The following is a 19217-nucleotide window of genomic DNA, read 5'->3' as shown; positions in this document are numbered from 1 at the left end:
TATCTAAAAATTATTGACGGCCTAAAAATATATTGAAGAGCTACGGAAATTTTGAAGAGCTAAGAATATTTTTGAAGAGCTAACAAATGATTGAAAGTCAAATAAGACCTAAGACAATTTTGAAGAGCTAAGAAATGTTTAAGAAAAGAAACATTTTTTGAATACTAAGGATTTTTTGATGAGATAAGAATTTTTTGAAAATGTAAGAAATGATTGAAGAGCTAAACGTTTTAAAGATCTACTTAATGAAGGTCTAAAAAATTTTTGAAGAGATAAGAAATGTTTTAAGGGCTAAGAATGTTTTAAAGATCTAGAAAACTATTATAGGTCTAAAAAATGTGAAGAGCTGAGATATTTTTAAAGGTCCATTTTTTTAAGGTAGGGAAGCAAGATGTATCCAATTTTTTCCCTTGGAAATTTAGTTCCTTAAAAGTACACTTTTTTTTTTTTCTGGGAAATACATTATTACTTTTATTTTTATCAAAATAAATATAAACACCATTAATACATATAGTTGTGTTTTAATGTATGTCAAAGTGTTTTTCACATTTTCCATTTTTTAATTTTCTTCTTAGACATTCCAGTAATATTTGTTACTATTGAATCAATACACTTATTACACTTATTGTATCAATAAATTACTTCTTAATAAGGTGTTTAACTGTCTAAAACTTACGTAAAATAAAACAACAACTATCTGCAATCTTTGTTCTTGTTTTATATATAAAAGAGATCTTTCAGCTGGACGGCAGTGTGTGAGAAGCTACCTGAGAAGGTGATGTTGAAGCCCTCGTAGGACATGGAGAAGTCGGAGATAAAGCGGAGTTGGGCGCTGAAGTTGCCGAACAGGCCGGCCTTGATGGAGGGGGGCAGCACGGAGCCGGTGAGTCGGGCCACGGGCTCGGCGAAGCTGCCGTCTTCAGTAATGAGCAGGTAATCATGGGAGTCCTCCAGGTGGAACGTGTGGAAGACCAGCTGCACCCCTGAGGAGCGAGAGATGAGATTAGAGCCGCGGCCGTCACACGCCGGAGGCTGTGCTCTCTCCCCCCCGCGGCGAGGCGGCGGTGGGCACGCGACCGGCGAAAAGAAAAGATGACAAATCCGCATCACAGCGACGGGGGTCCGGATAATAAACCGGAGAGGGAACGCTCCGGTGTAAATTCCTTATCGAGGGTAATTTGCCGGGGTGTAACTCTCTGACCTCCTAATCATTTGATTTGAATACGGCGATTTCTCAAACTCCATCATGAATCAGTTTAACTTGATTATTTTGGTAAAATTCTGAATTATCATAAGAAATATGATTAAAGCACAAAACAACAAGATTGAAAAAAGTAAACTCATTTAAATCAATATACCTCAAGCTTTATATTTCTGGATCAATTCATCACTCAAGTAACTTTTAACCCATTTACCTTCATGTATTTATACGCAGTAATCTAGATGTGTAAGACACACGTAAACATATACATGTGCATCATATATAGCTCTTAAAAAAAGAATAATAAGAAGGAAAAACTCAAAAGTGACAATTTTCTTCCATTTTCCCAATTAAAAAAAAACTCTGGAATATAATCAAGAGGAAGATGGATGATCACAAGCCATCAAACCACCAAACTGAACTGCTTGAATTTCTGCACCAGAAGTAAAGGCATAAAAAGTTACCCAAAAGCAGTGTGTAAGACTGGTGGAGAAGAACATGAAACCAAAAATGCATGAAAACTGTGATTAAAAAACAGATTTTTTCCACCAAATATTGATTTTCTGAACTCTTAAAACTATATGAATATGAACTTTTTACTCATTTTACTCAAACATAAACCTATAAATACCAAAATCAGAGAAACTGACTCAAAAACTGAAGTGGTCTTACAATGCATCTGTACCCGTACCACAGTTCAGTCTAGACAGAAAGTATTTGATGTCTGACCTGTTCTTCTTTAGGGAGATGCTAGGCTAAGGTTGCTAACAAACATCGTAGTGACACAATCGATTGTCATCAATCTCATCTTGGTAAATATGAGTCAAAGGCCCAATCCCATTTCATCCCTTGGCCCTACTACTTAACCCTACCCCTCTGTTTTGCCTGTGCACACCAACGATTAGCACTATATTACTGTAGTTTAAAGTGTAGTTTCAATGTTTATTAACAAGCATAAAAAAGATCGCTAGTAGTAGTAGTTTTCTCAGTAGCTAGCTAGCTAATTAACTCTCCCGTTCCACCTTAAATGGTGCAACAGAAGGCAGGTGCTGCAGCATTTAAGGTGGAATGTAAAAATAAAATAAAAAAAAGCTAATCAAAATTAATTTTAGCTACCAATCATAGAGGAATTAAGGAATGAACTATAAAGAGTATTTGTATTTCTGCACCATCTCCCCTTCTTTCCGAAGACATTTGATAAAATATGCCCTAAAGTTGACTAGTCATCCAGCAGCAGCAGCAGCAGTTAGGTTACTGAACTTTACTGAAGCGCTCCTGATGACGTATCTATCGGGTGCTTGAAGGGTTTCCCAATTGTTAGGAGGAGGATTTCAGGGGAAGGGCCAAGGGGTAAAATCATTGTTTTTCACAATCAATAATCAATTGTAACATTCCAGAATCAATGCAGTTAATTGGCCCCCTTCGGATGCATTTAAAAACATAGCCATTTAGTAGTGATACCATCAATTTCTCTTCTTTTACGCTCATTTTTAACTGCTTTCCACAACTAAAGAGTATCTGCTCCTCTGCTTACCTTTCCCATGAGAAACTTCAATGGTCCACGTACAGTTCAAAGAGTTCGGGTAGAAATCGGGAAAACCCGGAGAGAGGATGGTGCCGGTTTTTCCATAGACATAACCACCGCACAAAGCTGGAGAAAAATAAGAACAGGGGGAAAAAGCACAAGCACAGCGCTTAATTATTGATCGCCAAGTTCAAAGCTAGAATTCAGCACAGCTTTATCTGAAATAAAGGGCTTCCCACCAATCTCCAAACACCTGGAGTGCGGTCTGGGACGGCGCCGGTCTGTAATTATTCATACGCTGCCTTATACTGTATATCAATCTTCATGTTTCGTTAAGCCAAAAGAAGTAATACACAGATGCAAATGACTGTGGCCTCGCACCGCCTCATCAGATTAGATTTGATTAGGACGCCAATTGTGACAAAAATTACTCAAAGAAATTGCAGCATTAAAAAAGGGTCTGGGAGGATTCGATATGGAAATCTAGGTCAGACTCTGCCTCAAACAAAGTCCCTCGGTGATGAGAATCTAATATGCACTTTATAAATTCCATAAACAAACTTTAACTCCTTACCGGGGTTAGCTGGAGTGGAAGCACTACTAGTAACAATAGGAAAACATAGGGATAAAGAATTGCTTACAAATAAAAAGAATGCAAAATTTATACTAAATAGAAACAACTGGGATTCTAATCCATGACAAATGCTTCATTCTACATTAACACAACCAATAGGTTCATTTTTAAAATAAAGGCACTAAAGCTATCATTAAAGATGCTTTTAAATGCAAAACTATAAGACAAAAACCTAAATATATACACCTAAATATATACACTGGGTTCAACTTATTACCTTCTAATATGTATCTAACTAATAGCTGTGTACTTATACATTAACAATCCATTTTTTGACTGGTGTGTAATAGTGTAAAAGCGTACTGTCACGTGTATGACCGTGTGTTTGTACTTAGTTGTGTAAAAAAAACAAAAAAAAAACTTGTATGTATGTAATTAAAAAAATAATAAAAATCATCAGCTTTTCTCTCTGGAAAAACACCTATTAAGACTCTAGTTTATAATATTATACCTTCAGATTTTGTAATTTAGCTCATTTTTTAAAATCCAAATCCATATATATATATATATATATATATATATATATATATATATATATATATATATATATATATATATATATATATATATATATATATATATATGTACAAAAAAATATATATAATTGAAAAGTTACTTTATTTCAGTAATTCAGTTCAAAATGTGAAACTCCTATATAATATATAGATGTATTACACACAGAGTGATCTATTTTAAGCGTTTATTTATTTTATTGTTGATGATTATTATGGCTTACAGCCAATGAAATCCCAAAATCAGTGTCTCAGAAAATTTTAATATTATAGAAGACCAATTGATATTTTTGGCAGTGTGGGCAGTGTGCCAAATCCTGCTGGAAAATGAAATCTGTGTGTAATACATCTATATAATATGAGTTTCACATTCTGAACTGAACTTCTCTGGAATATAATCAAGAGAAAGATGGATGAACACCATGAAAGCCATCGAACCACCAAGCTGAACTGCTTGAATGTATCCAAAAGCAGTGTGTAAGACTGGTGGAGGAGAACATGATGCCAAGATGCATGAAAACTGTAATTAAAAACCAACCAGGGTTATTCCACCAAATATTGATTTCTGAACTCTATAAAACTTTATAAATATGAACTTTTTGTTTTTCTTTGCATTATTTGAGGTCTGAAAGCTCTGCATCTTTTTTATACCCTAATTGCACAGATGCTCTTTCCCGAAATAGCACCAGATCTTATAAGGAAACGTATGGCACATGCTCTAGCGATCCCACCGAGCTTCTTCAGGGTACAGTGATGCTGGTGATTAAATGGAGTTTCGTGGTGTGCATGTTATCATACACGCCCCGGGCCACGATGGAAAGCTAATCAGCGAGAATAGCTCTTTCACCGCAAGACAAATAAAGTCGAGGAACGGCGTGGCGCTCCAGCAGGCATCTACAGGACGTGGACACAGGGATCGTATACTCTGGTTTTGAGGAAAATAGCCTGAACTTTTGATGACTTCGCACTTAAAACAGACGCATGCAGAGCAGACTGAGCAAATAATAAGCTGAGATTCAGCTTGGGAACTTATTTTCCGTGACCTTCGACCATTATCTACTGACTACTCCTTCTGAAAGCAGATTTAAAGCTCATGTGAAAAACATATCAGGGCAAGCAGCGGGTCCTGGACACCCTCGACGCAGATGGTGTAATGAGTAAGCGCACTTTATTCACGACAGAAACACAGCAGAACTGTAGCAAACTGATTATCTAGAGCATCAAATACACATAGAGAAGGGTAGATGGATAATGATATGGTGATTTGGCAAAGATATATATCATCAGAATATAACTTATGTATTGAATGGAACAGAAATAAAACAAACAAACAAGCTAAATATAAAAATATAAAATAAATCAGCGGCAGTTGTTTACAGGCTCTCTGTTTACAGACACCAGGTCATTATACCATTATATAGGTTTAGTATCCATTATTAAACAAATGGCATACAGTATTTTAAATGGGACATATTACAGTAGATACAGATCCCTTCCTCAAACGAAGTCTGCTGGCTAATCCTGCTGTGTACGGTCTGAGGTTCTCAACCAGAAAAGCTAAACAGTTTTTTTTGTTTGTTTGTTTGTTTTTTCAGCTGATTTAGTGCATGGGGTTCTGGTGGGTGGGCGTTAACCGGTGAGGGGTGGAGCCAGGGTGCTTCTATGCATGTTTTCTTATTGCGATGTCACAAAAAGGGAGGAGCCATCCAAACAGCTCATAGAAGCTTATATGACTCATGAGGATTATGTAGCTGTAGACCAGACTTAATCTATGTCTAAAAGCCTGTTTGGTCCCACTTTATAATAAGTAAAGTGATAATAACTGTACAGTTATACACAAACAACAGTTGAACAATAGTTGTAATAACTGTGTAACTAGGGGTGAATAATTCATTGGTACAGATATATACAATTGTAAAGGTTATGTAATTGCATGTAATTGATTGTATAGATTGAATAGAGTTATGTTTTTTTTTTTACATAGAGTGTGTTTTTCACACATTATTTTTGTGTGTGTGGAATAACTTGTGTATACATACAAAGTCTTTAATAGCTCTTGTTTTGTAAATAATTAAGACTTGGAATGTTTTTAATACTAAAAATCAATAAAAATACATGTATTTTCTCTGTCCACCTGATATTAATACACAGGTGTAATTACACAATCAAACTGTAATCAATCTGTAACTATGCACACTTCACTAGTAGTTACACTTTTATTACATTAATTGTTAATGTGTAACTACACAGTTATTAAAGACACATATTAGCAATTTGGACCACCTTTTCTTTTCTTACCAAAATTCGTGGACAAATAAATACATTTATATGTATTTTGTTTTTTTTTTTCACTTAAAGCAAAACATGTTTCGCCAACATCGAAATTCTGCTTGTATCGATCCAAAACTGAACGTAAAAGATTTCAAAAGAGTTTTAGTCCATGATAGTCCACGGCAATAGCAGCTGTGTATTGTGCAACTGAGATTGCAACCTGACGTTTGACCATTCAAGGACAAGGACACTGAAGCAGCGAAACCTTGCCTTACGAGTATGCTTAAATCACAGGGAAGGACAAGTCAAGAGTGTGGAACTTGAAGAAGGCAGGTGTGTAGTTGTGAAGAGTTGAGGAGAAGTGAGGAGCTGAGCCCTTTGAAGCCTGGAATGTGAGATCCAGAGCTCTTTATCTGATTCTTGCTGTCATAGGAAACCAGTACTGTGTTCTCAGTGGGGAAGACACGTAGGAGAATTTTAAGAAGTTATCGACCAGATGAGTGACATTCTTAACATTCAACAAGAGAGGATCTGCCAAGAGTCAGGACTCTGAAGAAGACATGGAGCAGCCTCTGAAGAGAGGAAGGTTTTATTCCTCTGGAACCAGTTGGGGAAAGATCTAGTTCAAATGGACCATTCCAATAGTTTTACAGTTGTGTGATGGATGGATGGATGGATGTATAGATGGATGGATGGATGGATGGATGGATGGATGGATGGATGGACGGACGGATGGACGGTGCAGATGTCAATAGTAATAGAGGGCTTAGAATGGATGTGCTTTGGAGTTTTGTCTTTTTAAGGTTCAGTTTAAGGTCATGAATCTCCACTGACCAAAAGATCAGAAGAAAAGGTCAGAAGAAAAAACCCTCTTCTAAGAGACTTGTCTCAACACAAATTACATGGTATTTAATATAAATCATAATTAAAGGATGTGTCAAAGGAGGTTTCAGAACAATCGAGATAGTAATGAACATCAGCCACTCAGAGTCAGAGGAGGTGTTATAATAAAAACATTATAATAAACATACAATTAACAGCAATCACAGCAGTCAGGTGAGCATCTAGGAATGAGTTAAGTAGTGAAGATTTGGACCAATCACAGTAAAGATTCGCCTAACGAAGAGCAAGATGGAGATTTGGACCAATCACAGTTAGTGGGAGATCTCAGAATATACAAGGCAGTGATTAGGACCAATCAAAAATAAAATAATAATACTAATTAACAGGATATTGATTTGGACCAATCACAGTCTGTGGGAGTTTAGAACCAATCAGAGACAGAGGGACGACACAAAAAAAAAACAGGTGGACCTTAGGACCAATCAAAGTCAGAGGGAGGTCCCAGAACAAATAACATGTTAATAAACATCCTATGGTCATCAAAGTGAAGAGATGATTTTGGACCAATCACATTTAGTGAACTGACTTAGAGCAAATTAATCAATCAAGGCAGTGATAAGGACCAATTAAAAATAATTAATGAGATGGTGATTAGGACCAGAGGGAGGTCTCACAACATATAAGGCAGTGATTAGGACCAATCAAAAAATAATATAAATTCATAAAATAGTGATTAGGACCAATCACAGTCAGAGGGATGTCTCAAAACATATAAGGCAGTGATTAGGACCAATCAAATAGATATTATGATTATTTAATAAATTAGTGATTAGGACCAATCACAGTCAAAAGGAGGTCTCAAAACATATAAACCAGCAGTGATTAAGACCAATTAAAAATACAATTAATTGATAAAATAGTGATTAGGACCAATCACAGTCAGAGGGAGGTCTCAAAACATATAAGGAAGTAATTAGGACCAATAAAAAATAAAAATAAATCAATAAAAAAGATAGTAATTAAGATCAATCACAGTCAGGGGTGGTCTAAAAACATATAACCCAGCAGTGATTAAGACCAATTAAAAAATACAATTAATTAATAAAATAGTGATTAGGACCAATCACAGTCAGAGGGAGGTCTCAAAACATATAAGGAAGTAATTAGGACCAATAAAAAATAAAAATAAATCAATAAAAAAGATAGTAATTAAGATCAATCACAGTCAGGGGTGGTCTAAAAACATATAAGCCAGCAGTGATTAGTAGCAATCAAAAATAAATAAATAAATAAATAAAAAAACATAGTAATTAGGACCAATCACAGTCAGGGTCAAGTCTCAGAAAAAAAAAAAAATAAGGAAGTGTTTAGACATCTTTAAAAAAAAAAATGAGGTGGTCATTAGGACGAATTGCTGTCAGGAGGCGGAGTTAAATTCTGGTCATTTTCTGTGTAAAATGCTGGGCACCACTACATCGTGTACTGTAATTCTTCTTCTAAATCTCTGTTGTTTTGGCAAAAAAATGTGTTTTCCATTTAAAGAACACTGACAGCTTCATTCCTAAACCAATCACCAACCCAGACAGAGCCGCTGTAATATTTGCAGCGTGTCTGTGTATGAGGGACTCGACAAAAAAAAAAAAAAAAAGGAAAATGTTTGTTTGAGTATGCAAGCTTGCATTTTTTTTTAGTTTAGGTTTTTATAAGGTTTGATTTGTTCAAATCCTTATAATATCACCCTTCACATTTATATTCATGAGCACTGTTTGCAGTACCATGGCAGACCCCAGAGTCCACACGATTCAGGCAATGAATATGGTCTTCAAATACCCCAAATATATTCCATTTTCAATCCTAAGCACTGCTGAGAAATTTGAGGAACAGATTATTTGATCATTCGATATCGGTGCGTTCAGGCTCGCCATTTCCATAAAGCTATTTGCTCGAACCGCAAGCCGACGTATCTAATTGCACGGAGGGGCGACGAGAGCCAATCCTGAAACGTTCCTTCTCTTTCTAAAGCAGCAGCCTATTAGCATTAACTCCAACCTAGCCTAGCCGCCGAGAGCGGAGGCTGAAGATTTATGGATATTAGCCCATGGAATAAACAGTCGGCTCGAGCGGAGAGAAAAAAAATAAAAAAATGTTCAATATGTGGCTTAACGTCCCCTAAACATACATTCCTATCTCTCGGCACAGTTGTGGATACAGCTGTCCTGCCTATAATGAAGGTCAGGCTCTGATGAGAGCACATCAGGCTGAATCGGAGTCTATTAGAGGAGAAAGGCATGTGGCCGATAAGGAGCCGGTGGAGGAGGAAATTGGAGATTCCGAACCAAATGGGCTGCGGCCTGATTGCGCTTACTGGAAAACACTCCACGCGCTTATTTCAATCCCTCCCACAGCCAGGAAACAAATAAGATAAACAGCTTGAGTGAGCACTCTCCTGTAGGTACTTCCTCCCTATCTAGCCAAGTGAGTCTCTATGGCCCCCTTTAACTTCTTCTTCTCCTTCCTTATCCTTGCATCCCCTTCATCTTCCTCTTAATCTTCATCTTCATCTACAAAGTTATCTTTCAAACTGTTTCCTCATGTTTCTACCTGGACTGGCTGTAGAAACCTTTGACTGGGATTCCCATCATCTTGTTTTCAATCAACTGAGTGTGGTGCAGATATTCAGAAACGTAAAGTCCCCATATGAGGAAGCTGGGTCTCAAGAGGCTATACCACTCTGTCTCAATGTTCCAGTACATATGGGTTCGCATCTTGAGCTATAGATTCATACCTATTCACTTTCCTGACATCCTGACGTCTTCTTTTGATTGTAGGCTTTGAAAATGATACACCTACATCCTCAGTCAAGTGTCCTCGACTTACAAAGGTGGTCTGAAGGTCGCATCCAGTTTAGATGTCTTTCAGAGTCTTTTAGAGCTTCCAAACACCATGTGGGATTTGTATTGAGCTGTTATTTTATGTATGCTTGTATTGTAAAGCAGTGTATGTTTATTCATTTTAAATTGAATTATATTGTAATATAACTTATAAATATATTATTATTTTTATTATTTTTTTAAGATATTTGAATGTGCCAAACTAATGAATAGACAGTACCAGTCAAAAAATGTGACACAGCTTGAATTCAGTATGAAGAAAAACATATGGAATCAAATAAAGTGCTAAACAAACCAGAATATGTTTTATATTTCAGATTCTTCAAAGTATATATATAAAAAATCAGTTTTTCACATATCTGCTGGATTTTCTCAGTCAGCTTTATGAAGTAGAGTCTCGCCACTTTTCAGGCGAATTCAGTTTCAATTTTTCAGTTAACAGCTGTGCCGCTGAACTCGTCAAGAGTTAGTTACTTGAATTTCTTGCCTCTTAATAAAGTGTTTAAGAGCATCAGTTAAAGTAAACGTTGTAAAGAAGTAGAGCTACAGGTATACTGTCAATAATAGCTCTATTTGAATAATGTTCGAATCCAGATTATGAGAAGCAACAACTACTCAACTAAGTAAAGAGTTTTATTCTGTAGTTTATAGAATAAAACAACAATGTTCATTTTACTCAAAGACTATTCAAAGTCTTATCAGTTTAATATATATATATATATATATATATATATATATATATATATATATATATATATATATATATATATATATATATATATATATATTATTTATTTATTTATAGTGTTTAGAAAGAGTTCCAGAATATTTTATGTTTGGATGAGAAGCCAGTACCTCTCTTCTAGACCAATCTCCACCTGTAAGAAAAGGCCTACCATCACAGCTGGGCAGAGCGTGGTTCCACTGATGGTTCCTCTCGCACACAATGGGCTCCTCATCGCTCAAAGTGTAGCCCTGATCACAGCTGAACGTCACCCTGGAGCCGATGGCGAAATTGTTCCCGTGCCTCTTTCCGTTGACGGGAATGCCCGGATCCAAGCACGAGTCGCTCTCCATCATGATGCCTGCGGGAACAGAGAGGACTCTTTCATTCTACCTCCGGCACCCAAATTGAATGGAGGGTTGTGTCAAAAGCACTTGATACAGTATGAATCACCAGAGGTTAGTCTCCCTGAGCTCTCTCTTTCTCGCTTTCACTAACACTCTCTCTAAATCGTTTCTAAATACCGAACACTATTTAATGCAGTGTTTGGATAATGCAGTGTTTTTGTCTTAATACTTAATACTTATTGTTTTTTCCTTCCCATTCCTTAGCTTATTTGCTTAATTAATAAAAGAGGCTGGTAACCTCTTTTATTTTACAGTAAAGAAAAAGTTACAGAAGCTCCTGGTGTAAATAGGTTAAGTAGGTGTAAATAGGTGTAAATAGGTTAAATACGTGTAAATAGGTTTTTTACCTGTTTACATGTCTTGTCTCATATACAGACTACGGGTGTAGGTGACTTTTTCAGGTTTGAAAAAAAAATAGATGTAAAAACTAGACAAATGTAAAGAAACTAAAGGTTTGGAGGACATGAACTGTTTGATTTGTATTCAGGAAAATACTGATTTTAAAATGAAATTAGTCAAAGAGTGTATTTTATGATTTTATTAATTATATTTTGACACTAGCAGATTTACTACTACTACTGTTTTTCTATACTTTCTATTGCAATTACAATTATAATTTTTAATATCATTCCTTATTAAACATGAAAGTTTTTTATGTAATGCATTAATAGAAATCCTCAATATTTATTGGTACAATGTCGGGCATAAAATCCAATGACAAAAATCCTGGTGTGTTATGTAGGGGTTAAACTGATTGTGATACTGTAATGTGATTCTGGGTGAAACGGCTTAGCGGTTAGTACGGTCTCCTCAACACCAAGAGAGTGAAGACTAGCACACGCCTCCTCCGACACCTGTGAAGTCAGACGCCGCCTCTTTTTGAACTGCTGGTGATGCTGTAGCATTGCAGAGTAGCATCACAGCGCTAACGCTCGGAGGAAAACACAACAACTCGGTTCTGATACATCAGCTCACAGACGCAGCCTTGTGCTGATCCACATTACCCTTTGTAGTGATGTGGGGAAAGATCGCCATCTACTGTACCCACCCAGAGAAAGAGAGCAAGACCGATTATGCTCTCTCAGGGCTCTGGCAGCTGATGGCAAGCTGCATGAACAGGATTCGAATCGACAATCTCCTGATCATAGCGGCAGTGCTTAGCTTGCTGGACAATACCGAACACTATTTAATGCAGTATTATGGTTAATTCAGCGTTTTTGTCTCAATGATGTCGAAGCTCTTGATTTTTTTGCGTTTTTTTGCTCTTTTTTGTTCTTTTCTTCCTGTTCTTCGGCTCATTTCCTCCCGTGGAAGTCCTGGGCTGGGCAGACGTCTCTACCTTTAGCAGAACCTTAAAGCTGATTTCTATTTTTGCGGCTCCTAACTAGATTGCGAGAACGGTTCGAAATAACTGAATAATAATCCATCAACTCCAATGAGTTTCAGAGGAGATAGCAGGGTTGCATAAGGGCTGCTGTCAGAATCACTTCATTGTGAGTCATGAATATCTGTTAAGTGAATCTAGCCACCCCCTCCGTGTTCTCACCGTGCCTGGGTCTCTCGACCCTGTCTCTCTCTCTCTCTCTCTCTCTCTTGCTCTCTCCCTCTCTTACACTCTCTCACACTCTCGCGCTTTACGCAGTGCATTATAGTACAGTGGCGTCATTCAATTCCCTCTAAAAAAAGAAAGCAATTGGAAACAATTTGCCTAATCACCTGCCGCTGGTCAAGAAGGAGGAATGAGAGTATAATGTAACATATGTAATATAAGTGGCATAAAAACAAAGCTATGCATTATTATACATATCTAAATATGTCTAATTAATTAATGTATTTGATTTAACAGTCGTTAACAAGCCTACAACTATAAGTGTTACTATAAGTCTTTTTGGTCCGATCTCTTCAGCACAGATCATGTAGATGAGATGTTCACTTCATCGCAGCTCACAGCACGAGTTGCTCCTTCTACAGGATTCATCGAGTAATATCAACACGATATTAAAATTTAATTGCACTGTAAATCGCTATTTATTAAACATCCTCCAGCTATTATATTAACAGCCTTCCACATCCAGCCTTCTCTTACAGCTGATTCGCTTAATAATTCAAAGAGGCTGGTAATCACTCAGTAAACAGCGATACAGTAAAGAAACTTACAGCAGCTCCTGCCTCTGCTTGTTAAACTGATTGTGATACTGTGATTTGATTCTGGGTGACACGGCTTATTGGTTTGAATGGTTGACTCTTGACTCTTGCTTGGGGTCTTGGGTTCAAGCCCCTATCTGGGTGGAGTTTCCATGTTCTCCCCCTGTCTGTGGGAGTTTTCTCGCGCACAGTTTGACTGGATTGGATACTCTACATTATGTCTATGAGTCTATGTGGGTGTAAATTATGTGAATTGTATGACTGTAGGCCCAGATATGGATGGGCACTCTCCTCCAGGTGGACTGTGGTTTCCGGTTGAGAGTATGCTGTGCACGATTGACTGTCGCTTCTCACCAGTGTGTGTTGGTTGGTTGGTTTGATTGTTGAGTGTAAATGATTGTGTGTAGAATGTGCCATGTGTGTGTAGGTTGTGTAATTGTAATTGCCCTTGAGTGCCTACAAAGCCCTTTAAAGGCAAAAAGGCATTATATACTATAAGTATAACTATAAATGTGTATATGACTGTATGCCCAAATATGGATTGGCACTCTGTGCTGACTCAGCTCCTCAATGCTCTATTATGCAGTCCTACAGGTGTGCGGTGGTTTCCGGTTGAGAGTATGCTGTGTGTTGATTGGCTAGTTGATTGTTTGAGCGTAAATAATGGTGTGTAGAATGTAATTGTATGCCTAGAAGTCTGTAATTAGGTGCCTAGAAAGGCAAAAAAATGCCCTATATAAGTGTGGTTTTAATTCAACTAAGTTAGTAAGTGATTCTATCACAGTTTCTGCAGTAAAATTCGAAATGCTATTCAATCTCCGGTCTACGGAAAGCTCTGGAAGTCTGTAACTGTGGAGAGAACCGGCTCCAATCAGCTTCTAATCACACCGGCGGTATTGCAGAGTTATTGCGGAACATGAAGCAACGGTTGAATGGGAAAGAGCTGCCTGCTTGCTGGGAAAGTGCACTCGCGCAGGGCATGAGCCAATGGCTTTTACGCGCTATGTAGTGCACTACATGTCAATTAGGGAGTCGTTTTGGACCGAGCCAGAAATGTTTTAGAGCAGAGGCCTGGGGAGGGTCAGACTCACTCTCGTAGCGGATCTGGAAGCCCTCGCTGGAGCGGCTGTTGTCGGTGGTGAAGAGGAGGTACATGTAATTGCCGGTGCTGATGAGGAAGTGCGGTGCCTGGGTGCCGTGGTACTCTCCGATCAGTGGCGACGAGTTGGAGGGCCCGTCACGAATCTCCAACGTGTCGTAATTAACCTCCGTCTGGAACCTGTGGGCGTTATGAACAGCAGAGAACATGGTTCAAAATTTGAGTTATTTTAATTTTACCCAGATATCCAATAACCGGTCCCACTTTAAAATAAGACTACCTTTATAAAGGGTTTATAAATGGTTTACAATTAGTTTATTAATGGTTACTAATGAGGTTGTAAATGCCTTAAAATCATTAATAATCAGTTATAACACATACGTATAAAGGGCAACAATGACCTGTTGTTTGCCAAATAGTGAACTATATCACACAGCCATCTATATTGTTGCCCTTTCTACCTTTGTGTTATATTTTAATGGCATTTACAACCTAATTAATAACCATTAATAAACTAATTGTAAACCAGTTATAAACCCTTTATAAAGGTAGTCTTATTTTAAAGTGGTACCCAATAACCAACCCAACACTACTGTCTACTTAACAAATAATCTCTCTTTAAATACACACCCACTGAAACTTACCAACACCTACACAAACACATATCAAACCAGCATTTGGTATAATTTAGGTATTTATTCTTCTTTACCTCCATAAATTATTTTTAATAATTAAATTAAATTTAATTTAATTAATTACTAAGCTACTCCCTATCTTTTGCATTTAGTCTTTCTCTTCTTAGCTATGTTTATTTGCTTTTGTTATTTATCCCTTTCCTTCCCTGCTTCTTCTTATATAGACTTACTTTAGATAATCCTCCAAAGAGGGAAAGTGGTGGCCGGCCGCAAAAAAAAAAAAAAAAAAATAAATAAATAAATAAAAGAATAAATGAATGAATTTACAGGATACTCCAAAAGGCTTTTAGATCTAAATCTAGGAAGATGAACAGAAATGTAGCTTATTTTATTTGCTAGTATCAAAGTGAATATGTTTTATTGACTCTCTATTACTAAACAGAGATCAGACTCCTTTGGACTAATGCCTTATTTTAATGTAATTCAATTCAATTTTATTTATCTAGTGCTTTTTAAAAACAAATTTCACAAAGGAGCTTTACAACAAAAGAGTCCAAGCCTTTTATGAGCCTCTTATTTTAGCATTGTTTTAAATACGGTATCTGTAGCTTATCAAATATAAAAAAGTGACATAGTTACTATTAACATTATTTTTCATAATATATAAAACTACAATGTCATCTCTATATCTCTGTGTGGTTCTATGTGTTCAAAAGGTTTGGGCAATTTTTAGAGCATTTAATAGTTAGTGTATAACTTTTTTTTTTAGCAAAAATCAAGGCTTGTATTTGAATTTAATTTTATTTATTTGGATTTTTTTCAAGGAAATATTAGTGAATATTTTATGCATTATTTAATTTTTTTATTTCAAAAATTTTCCACATTTTCTCACCAATTTACACGGCCAATTACCCAACACATAAGGGCAAAGACTAGCACACGCCTCCTCCTCCGACACATGTGAAGTGAGACTCCGCCTCTTTTTGAACTGCTGCTGCTGATAGCTGTAGCATTGCAGAGTAGCATCACATCACAGCGCTAACACTCTGAGGAGGAAAGCGCTGCGACTCGGTTCTGATACATCAGCTCACAGACGCACAGCCTTGTGCTGATTGATCTACATCACCCTAGGAGTGATTGAGGGGAAAGAGAAGAGCGCCATCTACTGTACTGTACCCACTCAGAGAGAGAAAGCAGAGAGCAAGACCAATTGTGCTCTCTCAGGGCTCTGGTAGCTGATGGCAATGGCTACACTACTTACCCATAAAAAATAAAATAAAAGATGTTAAAATACTTTACAAATAGTGGGTTAAATAATAAATGTGGATGGAAAGAAATGGTAAAAAATGAAAGTATGACTTGACTTCAACCTTCAGAGTCCCAACAATGAATTTCCAACTGGCACAAAGAGAGATTCCAACCTGTCAAAAGAGATCTTGATGGCATGATCCCTCCTGGCTTCAATCACCCATTCACAGTTGAGGGAGTCTTTGTAGTAGCCGGGCCAGCCGGGGGACAGCAGCACTCCCGCCGGGGCCGTTAAACGCCCTCCACATGGAGCTGGGAAAGGCAGAAAATCAGATAGTCAACAGCAACTCCATCCAAACCGCAAAACTCCCCTGCTGTAGAGTCAGCGGAGATAAGAGATAGAATAGCATGTGGCTGTACAGCAGGTCTATGACCACACCAAGACACCACCACACCACCACACCACCACACACCCTTAGGACTGTTCCTCTGTTCAATAATACTTTAAAAGTTCAGTTTATTTTCACAGAACACTAAAGCAAAAAAAGCTAATAATCTACTTTTTTAATAATATACATTTTATATTACAACTTCTTTACTTTTATAGTCATATTAGACTATTAGAATTGATATTCTGTGGAGAGACATGAAAACTGATGTTCACAGATGCTCTCCATCCAACCTTCAGCTTCAGCTGTTTATAAAGAAGAATGAGGTAAACATCTCTCAAAAGCCTCCAGAACCCCAAAAGACCCGCAGCTGTAATTGCAGTGAAAGGTGGCTTTACTAACTATTGATATAGGGGCTGAGTACTTTTGCACATGCACGGTTATGTGCTACTCTGTGTTGGTCTATCACGTAAAAAATCTCAATAAAAGATTCAGATTCTAAAGAAAGTTAAGAAGCAAAAGTAAAGTCAGTGTCTTTCTTGTGCTCCTCTCCTCAGCTCTTTAAGCACATTGCCTTATTTTGTTATTATCCTGTTTCCACCTTAGCCCCGCCCCCTTGTTACCTCCCCAGGTGTCCCTTGTCAGTGCCTGTGTTTTTGTCTACAGAGTTTCTGGTTTGTTATCTGTAGTTTGTTTCTTTATTAGTCTTTAATAGTCCTTTTTTTGTTTTATAGTCTTTTTTTTTTCTTTCACTACAATTGCCTGCTGTCATCTTTATTACAGATTTGAACATCTGTTAAATATTTAGAATATAAGAAAATATATAAAAGCCACAGCGCAGGCGCTGCCCTGGATTGCTTGCTCACACACACACACACACACACACACACACACGCAAAATCCAGGTTTCAGAAGGAGCTTGCCTACCTTCGCAGCGTGGGACGGCGGCGTTCCACACCACATTCCCGTCCAGGATGACGCAGGTGATGGATTCAGAGCCGTGGGTCTTGATGAAGCCCTCGTCACATGTGAAGAGCACCGAGCTGCCCAGTAAGAAGTGCTCTCCAAAGCGCTGACCGTTGATGGGGATGCCGGGGTCATGACATTCGTTCTGGCCAAACGCTGGAGATTAAATATGATAAAATATGATTTAATACACTGTGCATCAAAGTATAAAAAAGAATAGACCACTTAGAAATGATGATTCTTTCAAAATCTTTGATTTTACCAAATTGAAAACCTCTGGAATATAATCAAGAGGAAGATGGATGATCTCAAGCCATCAAACCAAACTGAACTGCTTTAATTTTTGCACCAGGACTAAAGCAGCTTAAAGTTATCCAAAAGCAGTGTGTAAGACTGGTGCACGTACGTTGGTGCACGTGGGATGTAGAAGCACCTACTAAAAGTTGTCCAACAGTAACATGTCCAAAGAGCAACATTTAAATATCCCAACAGCTGTTGTAATTTATATTAATTATTACCTATTTACCATATTTACTATACTGTTACCTATACACTAAATATATTACCGATTTGCTATATTACTATATTAACTATTACCTATATAACTAAAATGACAGAAGTTTAGGTTCCAGTTTAATTGTCCAACCCCTGTCTTCTGCATTTAGCTATGTGATGTAATTTTATACGAGCAAACTTTGGCCAACAATTGTGTCTCACTTGATTGGCTGTATTTAGGTTAAGGACAAAGCTCTGCAAAATATGCTTTTCTATATTTAGCTTCCACATTTATACCTGAACTTTTCCAGGTCCAGTGCAAAGAACACTCGGCTGGATTTTTATGTGTGAGAACTCCCAATTATCCTCTAATGCCCGAGTTTTGAGTGACGTATGGGCGTCATGGGTGTCAGACGAGATCCTTCAATTATTGGATGCGAGGAGAAGCTCCAGCACAAAATCCCAACCAGGCTATTTTTGAGGCCCTGGATTGGTTGAGAAGCATCTGCTCGTTCCCCTCTCGCGGCAGGAGGACGGTTAATGCACGGGGACGAGGGCGGCGGGGCCGGGGTCACGACCCTGCTGACAGTGTGGTTGTTATTACAGGCTTTTCTGCCAGCCACTCGGGCTCTGCATCGGGACATGTCTCTTCCTGTCTGAGAGGGTCATACCCCATTACTATAGCCTCCACTGCGGACATATCAAACCACCCAATCACCCGACACTGACACTGACTCCGCCCCCTCACACCAAACCACCCCATCACCCCGGCCAGACACCATCTCACCTTAAAAAAACACAAACTGGACAGACAAACACACGCAATGAGAGAGAGAGAGACATGTCAAGGATAAAAAATAGTGGATAGAAATGTGATATTAAAAATATAACCTTCAAAAAAACTGGACAGAGAAACACGTTCAAATCAATAGCGATATTATTGATAGTTAAGTAAAATTCTCGTCAAAAAGCAATTTGCAATGTATGTCAAATGCGGTATATCAAATGCAAAAGACTGTAGTGTGGCTGGGGTAGTGCAGTGGATAACACCACTACTTGCTAGTGAGCTAACTACCACATCATGTGGGAGACTGGGGTTCAATTCCCTCTCTGAGTGACTGAATGCTGCACTATAAGAGACCACTGAGATTCATTGGGCAAGACTCCCAACGCCCATCTCTGTTATTGGAATAACCTTGCAAGCTAAATCATGAAACTGAAACACCTGTCTC

The 19217-nt window shown here is 37.8% G+C and overlaps 1 protein-coding gene across 2 annotated transcripts in view; it reads right to left on the bottom strand.

The window, feature by feature from the left end:
- The window catches only part of LOC103026874 (CUB and sushi domain-containing protein 1), a 602854-nt gene that overhangs the window by 190944 nt on the left and 392693 nt on the right, over nt 1-19217 (bottom strand). For both annotated transcript variants that reach the window (XM_049481560.1, XM_049481561.1), the window contains exons 15-20: nt 17452-17646; nt 16309-16447; nt 14245-14432; nt 10774-10962; nt 2736-2852; nt 768-983 (exon numbers count right to left, since the gene is read on the bottom strand). In XM_049481560.1, the coding sequence (XP_049337517.1) occupies nt 768-983; nt 2736-2852; nt 10774-10962; nt 14245-14432; nt 16309-16447; nt 17452-17646 (1044 nt within the window). The remainder of the gene's footprint in view (nt 1-767; nt 984-2735; nt 2853-10773; nt 10963-14244; nt 14433-16308; nt 16448-17451; nt 17647-19217) is intronic.

Source organism: Astyanax mexicanus, chromosome 7, assembly GCF_023375975.1.
Source record: "Astyanax mexicanus isolate ESR-SI-001 chromosome 7, AstMex3_surface, whole genome shotgun sequence".
Classification (NCBI taxonomy): domain Eukaryota; kingdom Metazoa; phylum Chordata; class Actinopteri; order Characiformes; family Acestrorhamphidae; genus Astyanax; species Astyanax mexicanus.
This window is presented reverse-complemented; position numbering and strand designations above follow the sequence as displayed.